The 12,698-nt window shown below is 37.3% G+C and overlaps 1 protein-coding gene across 1 annotated transcript in view; it reads right to left on the reverse strand.

Annotated features, from left to right (window-relative positions):
• The window catches only part of IQCM (IQ motif containing M), a 126,109-nt gene extending 118,347 nt beyond the window's left edge, over positions 1-7,762 (reverse strand). The window contains 5 exon segments of the mRNA XM_075750680.1: positions 1,110-1,160; positions 1,162-1,194; positions 6,687-6,820; positions 6,823-7,002; positions 7,706-7,762. Coding sequence (XP_075606795.1) covers positions 1,110-1,160; positions 1,162-1,194; positions 6,687-6,820; positions 6,823-7,002; positions 7,706-7,762 — 455 coding nt within the window.
• Positions 7,763-12,698: the final 4,936 nt, after the last annotated feature.

The following is a 12,698-nucleotide window of genomic DNA, read 5'->3' on the forward strand; positions in this document are numbered from 1 at the left end:
TTAAAGTGATAGAATTCAGATGATAAAAGACAGTTATTGTCAACAGTTTTGAGGCATTATTAGAAAGGTGTTTGAAATGGTAATAAGGATGTTTGAGGAATCTTTAAAATTATCAAAAGCATAAAGCAATTTTTGGGAAGATTCAGCTCACAAAGTATCAGCCAAGATTGCAAATAAATATCCATAATGGGTTAGAGTGTGCTCCATTACTCATGTTGGTGGGTGGGCATGTGTTCATACATACAGTATCTTCAGAGCACATGGTCTGCAGCCATAAGTAAATACTTACCAAAAGAGTTAAGAGCTGCACAGCCCAGGTCTGTGCAGATTCGCAAGAGGTGGTGCTACCACAAGGGAGAAATGTGCTACAGAATGATTATGCCACGCTGATCAGAACAGAACAAGGGGAAAAAATGATTTTTGGGAGCAGAACTGGGTCAGACCTTCAGCTGCTGTAAATGATCACCACCTTGTTTAGGTCAAGGCAATGAAAGATCTTGTTCTTTTTGTAGATATGGTAGGTTATTGCATAAGTGATGTTTTAAATAGGCAAAGTAGGTACTCTAAAAATTATATAAGTAAGTGCATCTTTTTTTTTCTTCTTTTTTTTTTTTTTTTTTTTTTTTAAAATTTACATTTCAGTAGTGTTTTACTACATTTCAATAGTGTTTTAGTTTAGGTATAGGGCCTGATCAGAGATCGTAGGTTGTAAATATGAGTTTGACCACAACAGTCAATGGCAAAAAAAATCAGGAGGTTAAACTATGAAGTTTATACATATAAATGGAAGGTTCCATTCTTTTTACTATAAGAACTAAAGTCTTTAAAGTATATCATTGGAAAGATAGCTCATCCTGCATTTTTCAGTGAGATCTTGGGAATAATCTATATATTGAAGAGGCAATAGTGAACTCCGTAAAAATAAATGTAAACAAGCAATCAAATAGAACTTTTATTCCTAGATTTTGTAGAACTTTGCAATGTCTCAAAGAATTTACAGTAAAATATTTACAGTAAATATAACACATAACATTTAAAAAGGCAGAGTCAACTTCTTATTCGGCTTTGAGAGGAAAAACAATAGTCCAGTCAATTATCTCAGGTCTTACCTAATAGATGAGAAGTTTTCCTTTTTCTCATTTTCCAAAGCTCTACAAACAGTCAATCCCGGACAATGACTCAGGCATACTTATTCTCTCTACGAAAAAGGCAAGTGATATAAGAAAGATTTAAAATATATTTATTTCTATACATATAAGCACAGACAGCTAAAGAGAGACACCAAGTCATCATGTTTTTCTACAAGACTATGAGAAACTCCTCAGGAAAACTACAAACATATGCACATACTGCAAACAGACGTCTCCTCCAGTGTCACTCTGCATTTAATTTTGGACTCCAAACCATTATGCAAGTGGACCACACACTCCACATAGCTCTGTTTTATATTCACAGGCACGGAGAAAACTAAACCACTTTTAAGCATAAAAATTGCTTTAGAAGAGATATTAGGGATGTACACATACAGCAATTGTTTTAGAAGTACCAAAGATAGCCAAAACATTCAATAGCCTTCAAATATGTACACTATGAGTACCGTTTCTTTCCCCTCGCTCCCTTCAGGAGCTTTCCTCAAACAGTAAAAATATTCCTTCTATATTTACTTCCCATTTACTTCCTCAAATTAACATATTTTAATTTTTAAAATTTTGTACTGTGCTCACACATACAGACAGATGAATTTGGAAGCTTTCTGTTTCTTTTAGTACCCACGTAATCATACGACAGTACATTATAGGCGATATGGAACTCAAGATGCTCATGCCGCCAAGCCCCACCATGCCAGTTCCGCACACTGGCAAACAAATCATTACTTAAGTCTCTTACAAACACTTATACTTTTTTCACAGAGAAACAAAACACGGGGAAGAAAACAAATGAAGTCCCTTAATTTCAGTAAAACAAAGTGGAATACACGTTTGAAGTGTAATTTGAAAGTAAAGAATATAAGGGGATTCAGAAATCAGTCGATTCCAACTCATCCTGTGAACTCCTCTCACCTGGCTGCCGCAGCTGCGATGCAGTGCATGCAACTGTCACCCATTCACTCCCAGTAGCCTGGCAATACGCCTGTATAGTCACACTCAAGTATTAGACAGAAAAAAATACTGCCAAAGCATGTATGTCTAGTAGGAGTGCCAAACCCAGAGTAGCAGTGCTGATGGCTGGATTTGTACCCACTTAGGAATATAAAGTTCCCCCAGATTTATATTGGACTTTATAATATATCACTTTGAAATCAAAGATCATTCCTCTTTTGCATTTAAAATGTGTACATGTTGGTTTAACACAGGTAAAAGTTTTTCCAGTTTCAGTGCCATAAGTAAATTCACATATTCCACAGGGGGGAGTTAGGGAGGCTGCATATTTTTGGTCTTCTCTTTATTTTAGATATTTCCTCTTGTTTGTGTTCAATACATTTATGCATTTTGGCAAACTCTGTTTTAAACAGAATGACCCTAAAGCCATTCTCCTCTGAGTTGTACAACTTTCAGTCTCTTTGTTCTTGTCATTATTAACATGTCGTTAGCTCCTCAATCAACAGAGACTTTTCCTTGGAGAATATGAATTTCAAATGCAGAAACCAAGCAGAAAAATTCTGTCTTTGGCATAAACCTTTCAAGATTTCTTTATGTATCACCAAGTACATGGAAAAGCTTTACAGGACATCTGTAACTTCCCCAGCAAGCAGTACATTACTGTTCCAAATGCCCAGTACACATCTTTTATGAGAAGACTTAATATTAGCATTAATCCCATGGCTCTTCCAGCTGATATTGTCTTTCCTATTTGCATGCAAGTTTGCAACATCTCTCTCACATTTTGGCACTTTCATTTCATACTTCACAGTTTTATTAGCACTTTGAGCTTTGAAAGATAGCTCATTTATTTGCTATATCTAGATGCCACAAAACTTTGAATACACTATATAATGATGTAGAGCAAGATAGTGATGGAGTACAGTCAGACACAGATAATTATCCTGAAAGCATTCCAGAAATTGAGCTGGTATAATTGCCCGTTGTCTAAAGTAGCAAAAACAGCAGTCCTGCCACACTGCAGAATCATGCCTGACAATTAGCACATTGTATTGTTTTTTCAAAGACCAGGCATGCTGATATTAATACACAAGATACAGTGTCAGGTCATGATAAAAGTTCCATCAAGACTATGTGTAATTGTTCTTTAAGATATTTCTCTTATATAGCCTCTATACAAATACACATTTTTGTAAGTACAAGCAAGAATGGTTGCAGGCTTCCGCTGCTAGATTCCTTTTCAACCATCTCCTAAAGGAGGGGTGGTTTAGGTCACTACTGTTCACTTAGATCTGCTCTCTCCTTTTCTCACTATCTATCTTCAAGCCAGGCTTTTCTTCACCTTCTTCTCTTCTCCCCTCAGCCAGCCATCATGGTAGATGGCAAGCTGAAATAAGTGGGTCTTCAAGAAGATCCAGAGGTGTTCAAATCCAGAAGCATTACTGTCTCCAAATAAAGGTGGAAAGTGAAAGGAAGAGTTTGGTCATAATTTGGAAAAAAAAAAAAAAAATTGTGTATCAGTTACCTTTGAATACATGGTGCAAGTTCTACACAAACCTGTATGGTTCTGATAAAAGTAGATCTGTTTCTGCAGCATTGCTGCTGTTCTGCTCAATGAAATATTCAATAATGGTAATTCTCCTGCTTCTTACCATGTGCAGGGACCTTACTCTCTAAAGGTAAAACCATTTAACAGCCAGAAACATTGGCCAAGACTAACGCTAAGACAGAGCATGAAGTCATAAACATGCACAGATGTTACTATTTGAAAACATTAAAGAGGTACTGAAGTTCCTGAGAACATCCCAAGTTGTGTTGATTTCAGCAGTAATGAGTCATAAGGGAAGAAGATACTACTAAAATTACATGCCTGGGACACTTCTTTGCCACTTACATTTAGGAAAAAACCAGCAGTGTCTGTAGAAAAACTTAATGGGGAGGAGAGTACTCTGAAAGACTGCTGTTACCAAGGGCTAAAATGAATAAATCTGCTTGCCTCTATTTATGCAGTTAAACAAATACAATGCTAATGCATTACACATTTCTGATGATATCATGGAAGGCTCAGGAGATCTGATTTCACAAGTGTCTAAAAAAGGTTAGAGCTGAAGGTTACAGGAAGTTATGAAACTGATTGTTTTAGGGAAAAGTTTATTTAATGGAATTTGGGAAGTTTTATAAACAGAGCAAAGAAAGTGGGGCTACTCACACATTCTGTGCCAGTCCTGCTCTGATTAATAGTTGCACTGAGTCTACTGAAATATTCAGTTAAGTGAGAAACACATTCAGGAGGTCTCCTTTTTTAGAAGTCCCTGAACCTTTCCTGATTTCACTTTAGTAGCAGCTCAAGCCTACTCCAACATGTGGAAACAGGGATTTCATGCTGTGCATGAAAACTTACCATGGTGTGCTAATACAGTTATGCCCATGCTATCCTCTCTGAAGCTATCCTATCCTTCTATTCCAGAAGAAAAGGCTCCCAAATGAAGAAAATACTAAAAGAGATGCAACCCAATAACTCCATTCGCTTTGGCAAGTATAATGAAGGTTTCAGAAATCTTTCTTTAGGAAAAGTAAAAAAGAAAAAGTGAGAAAATAAAATCTCTGAGAGCTGTCTTGGTCTATTGTCAGCTAGAGAGCTGGACTTTTAACTGAGGCAGAGCTAATACTGTCCATTTTGCACTTTTGCCAGTACAAGAATAAAGACACACACAGATAATTTAAGCTATTGCTGTGTTACTAACTCAAGGAATAGGGTATCAAAACTGGAAGAAAGTATGAGTTCATAAAAATAGAAATTTCAGAATTTTCCCCTTTTTTGTTGTTGTTCCGAGATTCTTTTCTTCACTTTTCTGTGTTGTTTAGGGATTCTCTTTGTAGAAACAACTTTGCCCTAGACACTTTCTCTCTAGAAACATTCTTATTTCCTCTCATGCCTAGAGAGAACTACCTAACCACACATACTTCAGTAAGATAGCAGGTATCAATAAAGATCTTCTTGGTGCGCCCAAACTTAGCTAATGAAATGAACCATGAACAAGTTCCATGTCACCTTTTACAGAGTGGTCACTCATATATTCACCTACATATCACAGTATTAGGCTCCTCTGCCTATTCCTGTTTGCTGTGGTTTGACTCTAGATATCTATATTTAGATAAACACATTTAGTTTTAGTTATCTATCTAAATACATAGATGGCTACTAATGGAAAAGCTGGTTTGATTCAGAGTATTTGAAATGAGGCGCAATCCACCAAAGGCAGGTACACTCTTTCTTGAGGGGAAAAAAATGTAAATAACAAATCTAAATGTAAAATTGGATCTTTGCGGCTTCAGAATTGCCAGGTAGACTTTCTCAACATTCTTACTAAATTGCAAAGATTCTTTTTTTTCCCTCAGAACTTGCCAAACTTCATAGCACTGTGGGACTTGGGCCACCTGTACAGAACACAGATAAAAGTCTATAGGTTGAAGATGACAGGAAGCTGGAATTGGTTTATATCTTGCAGTATTTAGTGGCTTCATTCCTTTTATCTCTAAATAAATACTTGACATGGCCAAAACAGTAAAGCTTGAAGGCATTTTCCCCAAAATGCAAACAGTAGTCTCAATGTTGAATGGCTTGAACATTTGCTCTACAGAAAAGGAAAAATCAGACTTACAGGTATTTTCCTTCAGAGATATGCATCCAGCAGCCCTTTATAACCGTGTATGAGTTTTGTTTTATCTCAAGTAAAAGTAGTGAAAGTTATTAAGCTCATCAGCTGGCTAGGTCTGAAAATGTTGGAAATATTTCTATAATGTCTATTATTACAGTAGTTTTCTTTTGAGCAGATGGCAGGGGAACACGTGAAGCCAGGACATTCGTGTTTAAAAGAGTATTAAACTCCAGTCTTCAAAGCAAAATTAACACAGAGATGTTTGGAGAATGTGTCCTCTTCTGACATACAGAGTTCAGGGTCTTCAGTGAAAGAAAGAAAGAAATTCTTTAACTTCACAAAATGTGAAGCTCCCTTCCACATCATGGAATAAATAAATTGAGCCCAAACCAGGACCAATCACATGACACCACATGAATGCCACAGAATAGCCACATGATTCACACGTCATCTGCTTCATTTTCTTCCACATCAGAGTGACTCAGACCATCATTGTGAAAAAACAAATAAGAGTCATGCTGAATATAAAAACCTGTTGGCTGAAAAGATATTGTTTTGATGGAAACCGGAGCTTTTAGGAAATTAATATTTTATATCCAAATTATCTGCTTTCAGCAGAAAAAGTTACTTGTGAGAAACAGAAAACAAAAAAACCACCAACTTTCCAAAATTGTGTTCTGTTCAAAAATTTTTTCACTGTGCAGTTTTGCTAGTGTTTGTTATTCATAAACCAAGCTACACTATGCTTACAGACCGAGAAGATTAGAATGTAGCTCATCAGCTGCATAAATCTATTAATGGACATGGAAAAGTACCAATGTCAAGTCATATGTGAACATGGCCCCGTGACAAAAAAGGCAGCAGTGGGCAAACAGTAAAGTGCTGAATTTCCTCCTGTTCAAAAAATTACACGTGAAAGGAAAAAGACTTCTCAACTTCTTGCTTCACAGCGTACTGTGGAGATGGGTACATGTAAGCCTTATAACTTTTGCCAGCCTTCTCAGGGAATGTGGGGTTGAACGTTACAGAAGAAAGTGGTCTCGCAGGTAACTTGTACAACTTTTTTCTTCTAACCAAGAATCTTGCTGAAAAATTCTTTTCCAGCTTGCCTTTCCAAAAGCTTCGGTGTTGAAAAAGTTGGCATTATTTTCTAAAATAGAAGGAGCACTCACAGGAGTCTGAGATGAGCCCCAGCTGCAATAAGTTACAGAAAGCTGCTGGGAAGATATGGACCTGTTGCATTTCTGTTGATAATGTGAACATATATGTTATTAAGATGGTGATAGTTTTTAATAATTTCTTTTGCATTGAATTATCTCCAAGCCCCTGATATCAAATAAGATAACAGTGAAATAAACTGTTACCTCAGAAATGCCACAAGTCCAACAGTGGCATTTCCCTTCGTTTCCCTTATGAAATGAAGATGCATCATGTGACTTTTTATTCTTTATTTCCATTTAAGAGAAATTGTTGATTTTGTTGAATGACAATTACTAGTTTGTTCTTAAATAAAAATATGAAAAAAGGAAAATTAATAAATTGAGCTGCAGTTTTCAGATCTTGAAGCTTCTTCTGATTGCAAAAATTTTATATACAGCCTAAGTGCCCAAATATGACAATCTTTGGCAAGAACCCATCCATCCTTGACCCAGAACCTTGAGATTAGATTTTACACCTATTTAACAGCTGGTCACTTAGCATTGGCCTATTTTATGCAAATAGCCTTCCATTTAAATAACAGTCATTTCCATTTATTAAAGTAATTCAATTTCCTAGGGACAGCCTAATAATACAGCTGCCCCATTATGCCATGGATGAATGTAGTCAAATACATGTAATTATATTTTAAATATGTTACTGTTATTTAGTATTCTGTCACACCCACAGCATGGTGGGTAGCTCACAGATATGAAGTACAGAGATCCCTGTGTTATCTAGAGAACGTACAGTGTAGGTCACTGTTCTAACAAGGACCACTGTATTGGTGCATTTTGTAACGCTCATGTGGATAAAATTACTAGACCTTTATTGATGAAAAGTTTAATTGACAATCATTTTACACACCTATCTATAGGTAGTTCAGCAGAGGTCAATTACTGTGGTAATTACACAGTATTTTAGAGAGTCCTTCTTCCATCTAAACTCTGAGTCTGGTTTTGCCATGGCTATAATGCCACAAAAGAGGGGTGCATTCAGAAGGCCTCAACTACTCTTTTCAGTAGGTCAAAAATATCCTAAAGGTCTTTTATAACTAAGCCAGTTCCTGTTGAAACCAGTAGGAAAGGGCTGTGGAGAGAACCAGTCTCTGTGCTGGAACAGACAGCACAGACCAGACTCAAGAAGGGTAGCAGCTGAGCAGAAAAAAAAGAAAGGGAGAGAGGTTTTGTAAGACAGATTCAAAAAGAAACAGGTCATGCATATCAATGCATTCACTGTCCCAGAATTTCTAGCTTCAGTTAAGGACACAAGTTCCCACTTTGGTGTGAAATGACACCAAAATTCTCCCTTTTCTCTCACTCCCCTGAAAATAAAGTGTCCTTGATAAAATGTGCCCAAGATCCCATCCATCCATCTTAAGTTCTCCTCACTGTACATTCTGATAGCCTTGCAATAACTTCCTGGGCCACTGTTCAGGGATGCAGTGGATAACACATATGCACCTCACAAATGTGTACCCCAAGTGCAATCCTGGGGAAGGACGTGCTCACAGCATGGCTTCCTGGCCAAGCCTTGGGTGTAACCCATCCCTGTCTCCCTGCCTGATGATGGCTGCCCTGGGCTGCCCCACTCCCTCACTGCTGGTGGCCCCATGGTGAGCTCCTGGCTCGTCTCCTTTGGGAACTGCTGGTCTGCGCTGCACCCCAACAAAAGCCACATTTGTGCAGCTCTGTATGGTGGCACATGCTTCTCCAAGCTGCTACAAACAACTTGACCACATCTTTCCACGGCTCAAATACAGTAGGCTAATGTGGTCACGCTATGCTTAGACTGCCCCTCTCATCTGAATATATGTTAATAATTATTTAATAATCATGGGTGATGAAAGGAAAGTAAGCAAGGGAGGTAACTTTTAATCAGTTCTATGACAATTTGTATTGAGACCTTCCTCAAGAGGTTTGTCCTTAATCTGAATTTGTTGCAGGCTCCTTGAAACTTGTGACTTCCTCCTCCACCAACCCTCTGACCAAGATGCAATAAGAGAGAATTTTCATTCTCCTGTTGACTTCATCCTTTTGAAGGGGCTACATTCCTTCCTTTATTCCTTCTTCTTCAGTGCCTAGATGAAAAAATTTTCCATGATCAGAAACGATGTTGTCTTCTGCTTGGTAACAGAGGTGCTGGGTGACATTTGCACTCTAAGAGCTTGTTGGCTTAATGATGCTATTTGCATTCTAAATCAGGAGAATCATGTGAGTTTTCAACTATTTTAATAAAAATCACCATAATGATCCACTGTTTGGAGAAGGCAGCTAGCAGTTATTTGGCTATATGTGTTAAACACACCAAGTAGTAATATTTTAAATATTTTACAATGATGATGGGTGTTGTTCTTCATAAGTCAAGAGAATCTTTTCTAAAAATTATTATCTGCATCCTGGGCTAGTCACTTTCCAAACTTGTGTACAATCCCAAATTCAAAGTACTTACAGTCAAAGACAAGTAACTTTAAATGAGAGGGAAAAGGATGAAACTGCAGCTATCCTCAATCGCCTTTTCCCTGAAAATTATGAATTAATTATTTTCATGAGGCATTTAATTTGACACCAGCTTTAGAAGGGACGTGAAAAAGGTAGCAGTTTCTGATATAGCTTTACTCAAGAAGGATATGATCTTGTCAGGCACAAGAGAAGCACGAATACAGCACTCCTCATCAAATTTGTTTTCATTAGTGAGGCCTAGAGAGTACTGATGATGTAGTAGAGGTAAAAGTACATATGACAAAAGTGAAACTGTGGAAGAAACTTGAATAGAAACAATGTCATTTAGCAAGAAGGAATGAGACAGTAAAAGGATTGACAGGGTATGATGGGCATTATAGATGATCTGGAGAGGTACACAGTCTGGGCATAGTAAAGCTGGAGATAGGAGGACTACCAAAATGGGTGATAAGAACCAAGATCAGTAGTTGTAGGAGATGGGTCAGAAATAAATTAACAATATAAAAATGGTAGTGGATGCAGTGCAGAGGGGAAACCCTTTAGGGACAGATAGAAAGCCCCTGGCATTTTCACAGTGTGAAAAACAACAAACTGAAAGAGATGCTGTAGAACTAAGCAGAGAGGTCGGCAGAAAATTAGAAGACTGTTTCACCAAACCCTGCAAAAGATATTATTTTCAAAGGAAGGATTGAATTGAAAGTGTCAGTGACATAAAGGAAATAAAGGAGAGAAAAGAGTGGAAGACATTCCAAGCAATTCCAAGATTTGGCTAGCTGAGAGGAATTTCAGGAAAGTGTTGAGACAGAATGCTGACTAGAAGTGACTCAAGGTGTAGTTACAGAAATGAAGTAAATACTTCTGTTTGCAGAGCCAATGCATTTAGATTTCTAAAGAGATGGAGCAGTGGAAATTACTGAAGGGAGATCTGCCTGCATGTTACAGCTTGAGGTATTGTGTATAGATAGATACTATGTGGCTCACAGCATCTATAAACTGCTTAATCAGATTGAACTGCTTTTTTATAGTATATGTTTCTACGGAAAACAACATCACATATTTAACTTCAAATCATTTACCTGTAGGAAAATTCATCTGTGAATGCATGTCACTTCACCTTCCAAATGCATGCTACACCACACTTCTCTCTGTAATCTCGATGTTTACTTAGGTAGCAAAGTCTTGTTCATTACAAATAAAAAATTATCACCAAGATGGTGCCTGCATGACAAAAATTAATGTGCAGTGTGATAAAGAATGATTTATCTATTCTCTTTCCAGCTGCTCATACATTTGAACTGTTTTGTGAACACTAGCTCCATAAGGAAATGGTGCAGTTGAGTAAATAACTCCTTCCTCTCCCAGTCCATCATTAGCAGGAAGGTAAGTCCCATTGACTCCAGCAGAAAACAGAGCTAGACAAAGCCAAGTATTTTTTAAGATCCTGCCAGTCTAAGAATTCAAAAATCATGTGACACCATTTACAAAATGGAGAGGCACAACAGACGTAAAAAAATTTGCACAGGCTGCTAAATCAAATTTACACTGATCCCCAGTTTTACACCTTCCTCAGTTCAGACCATGTTCTCACACTCCTACTGCACAGCTGAGCTGGCCAGGTTTCTGCATCATCATCGTCACCATCCTCATAGTTTTGAGCTGGTTTAACTCCCCAAGCCTCCTTACCACACACCCAAGTGAACACTGATAGTGATACAAAACATGCAGCTCTGTGCAGCGTGAGGGAGAAAGGACTACAGCAGCTCTGACTTAGATCAGCTTACTCTGTTTTGGAGCTCCTTCAATAGGAACAGACCAACAAGGAGACAGAGGTACCACCATCCTCATAACCAAAACACCTGACACCATTTGCTAGCTTCAGATGTCATTTTTCATGGTCTAGCAGGGACATCACAACGCATTAATCTTGTGCAAGCTTAGAATGAACTACTGTTTCAAAATTTAAATAACATTTTGGAGCTTACATCCTACTATTAGAAAAAAGGATTGTGAAATGTGGCTTTCTTATCTTCCCCAAAAGTTTAATTGATTTTATGGAAATGGTGGATTGTACCTTGAGCACTCTAGCTGCAAGCTTTAGAGTTTTTTCTTGAGCGAAGAAAATTGGTTAATATACTGTACTTACATGACTGTAAAGCATTTGGCTTATTTCCACATTCTGAGCTACCACATACTTGCTGATTTCTTGGAGTGAGGGTGGATAGTATTAAATACAATAACTTAAATGGTATTTAAATTATTGTTTATTTTTAAAATTATTAATTAGTTATTAGCTATAGCTGCTATAAATATATTCTACATTCCTCTTCAGTTATAAAGGAGGAATGCCTGTCTAATCACAGTTTTTCTAATACGGGCTAGCCAGTATCTAAGTCTTAAGTCCTAAGTATCATTTTCAATGATCTGGAAGAAAATACAAAGCGATTGCTGATAAAACTTGAAGAGCATGCAAAAACTGGTGGAGTGGCAAGTAGTAAGGCAAATGTTCTATAGAATGATCTGTCTCAATTGGCTAGGTGGTTTCATTTGAACAAGATAAATTTTAATAAGGACAAATGCAAAGTCATAAATCTAGGCATAGGGAATGCAGGTCATATTTATAGGATGCGACACTGAAAAAAGTGATTCTGAAATTGTAGGTGGGTAAGAAATTGTCTGTGAACTCCCAGTGCAAAGCTGTTGCTAAATGAGCTGGTTTGATCTTTGGAAATGTAAAGGAATATTGAAAAGAAGTAGATGCTTTTCATTATTTCTGTATTCAAAAACTGATGTCACCAATGCTGGAACATGATGTTTAGTCTGGTATTTGCGTTTTTAAAAGCATTAAAAAATGGAAAATATTCAGAAGCATACTTTGACACCTGAAAAATCTGCCTCAAGGCCAGAGAAGGTCAATATACTTAGTTTAATCAAGGGAATGCTAGAAGATTATTTGCTGACATTGAGAGAAGCTAGAGTAAAACAGCAGAAAGTATGGAAGACAATAAGCTTAAAGTCTCAGCTGTTTAGAGGAACACATATATGTTATGTATACAGAATTCATACAGATAGATAGCAATCAAACTATTTAACAGTTTTTAGTTATGTACCTGCAGAAGGTGTTTTCCCTTTCTGCTAATACTGCTCAATATAGAGAGTATCATTGCTCTTAAAGTGAGAGTTTGGCAGTGTTAATTTCCAAGAAATCAGGAAAACAGACAATATCAGAGTTAAGGAAGGGATGTTGCCTTATCACTACTCCTTTTCAGGCCAGGCAGGAAAAA

The sequence above is a fragment of the Balearica regulorum genome, chromosome 4, assembly GCF_011004875.1.
Source record: "Balearica regulorum gibbericeps isolate bBalReg1 chromosome 4, bBalReg1.pri, whole genome shotgun sequence".
Taxonomy (NCBI): Eukaryota; Metazoa; Chordata; class Aves; order Gruiformes; family Gruidae; genus Balearica; species Balearica regulorum.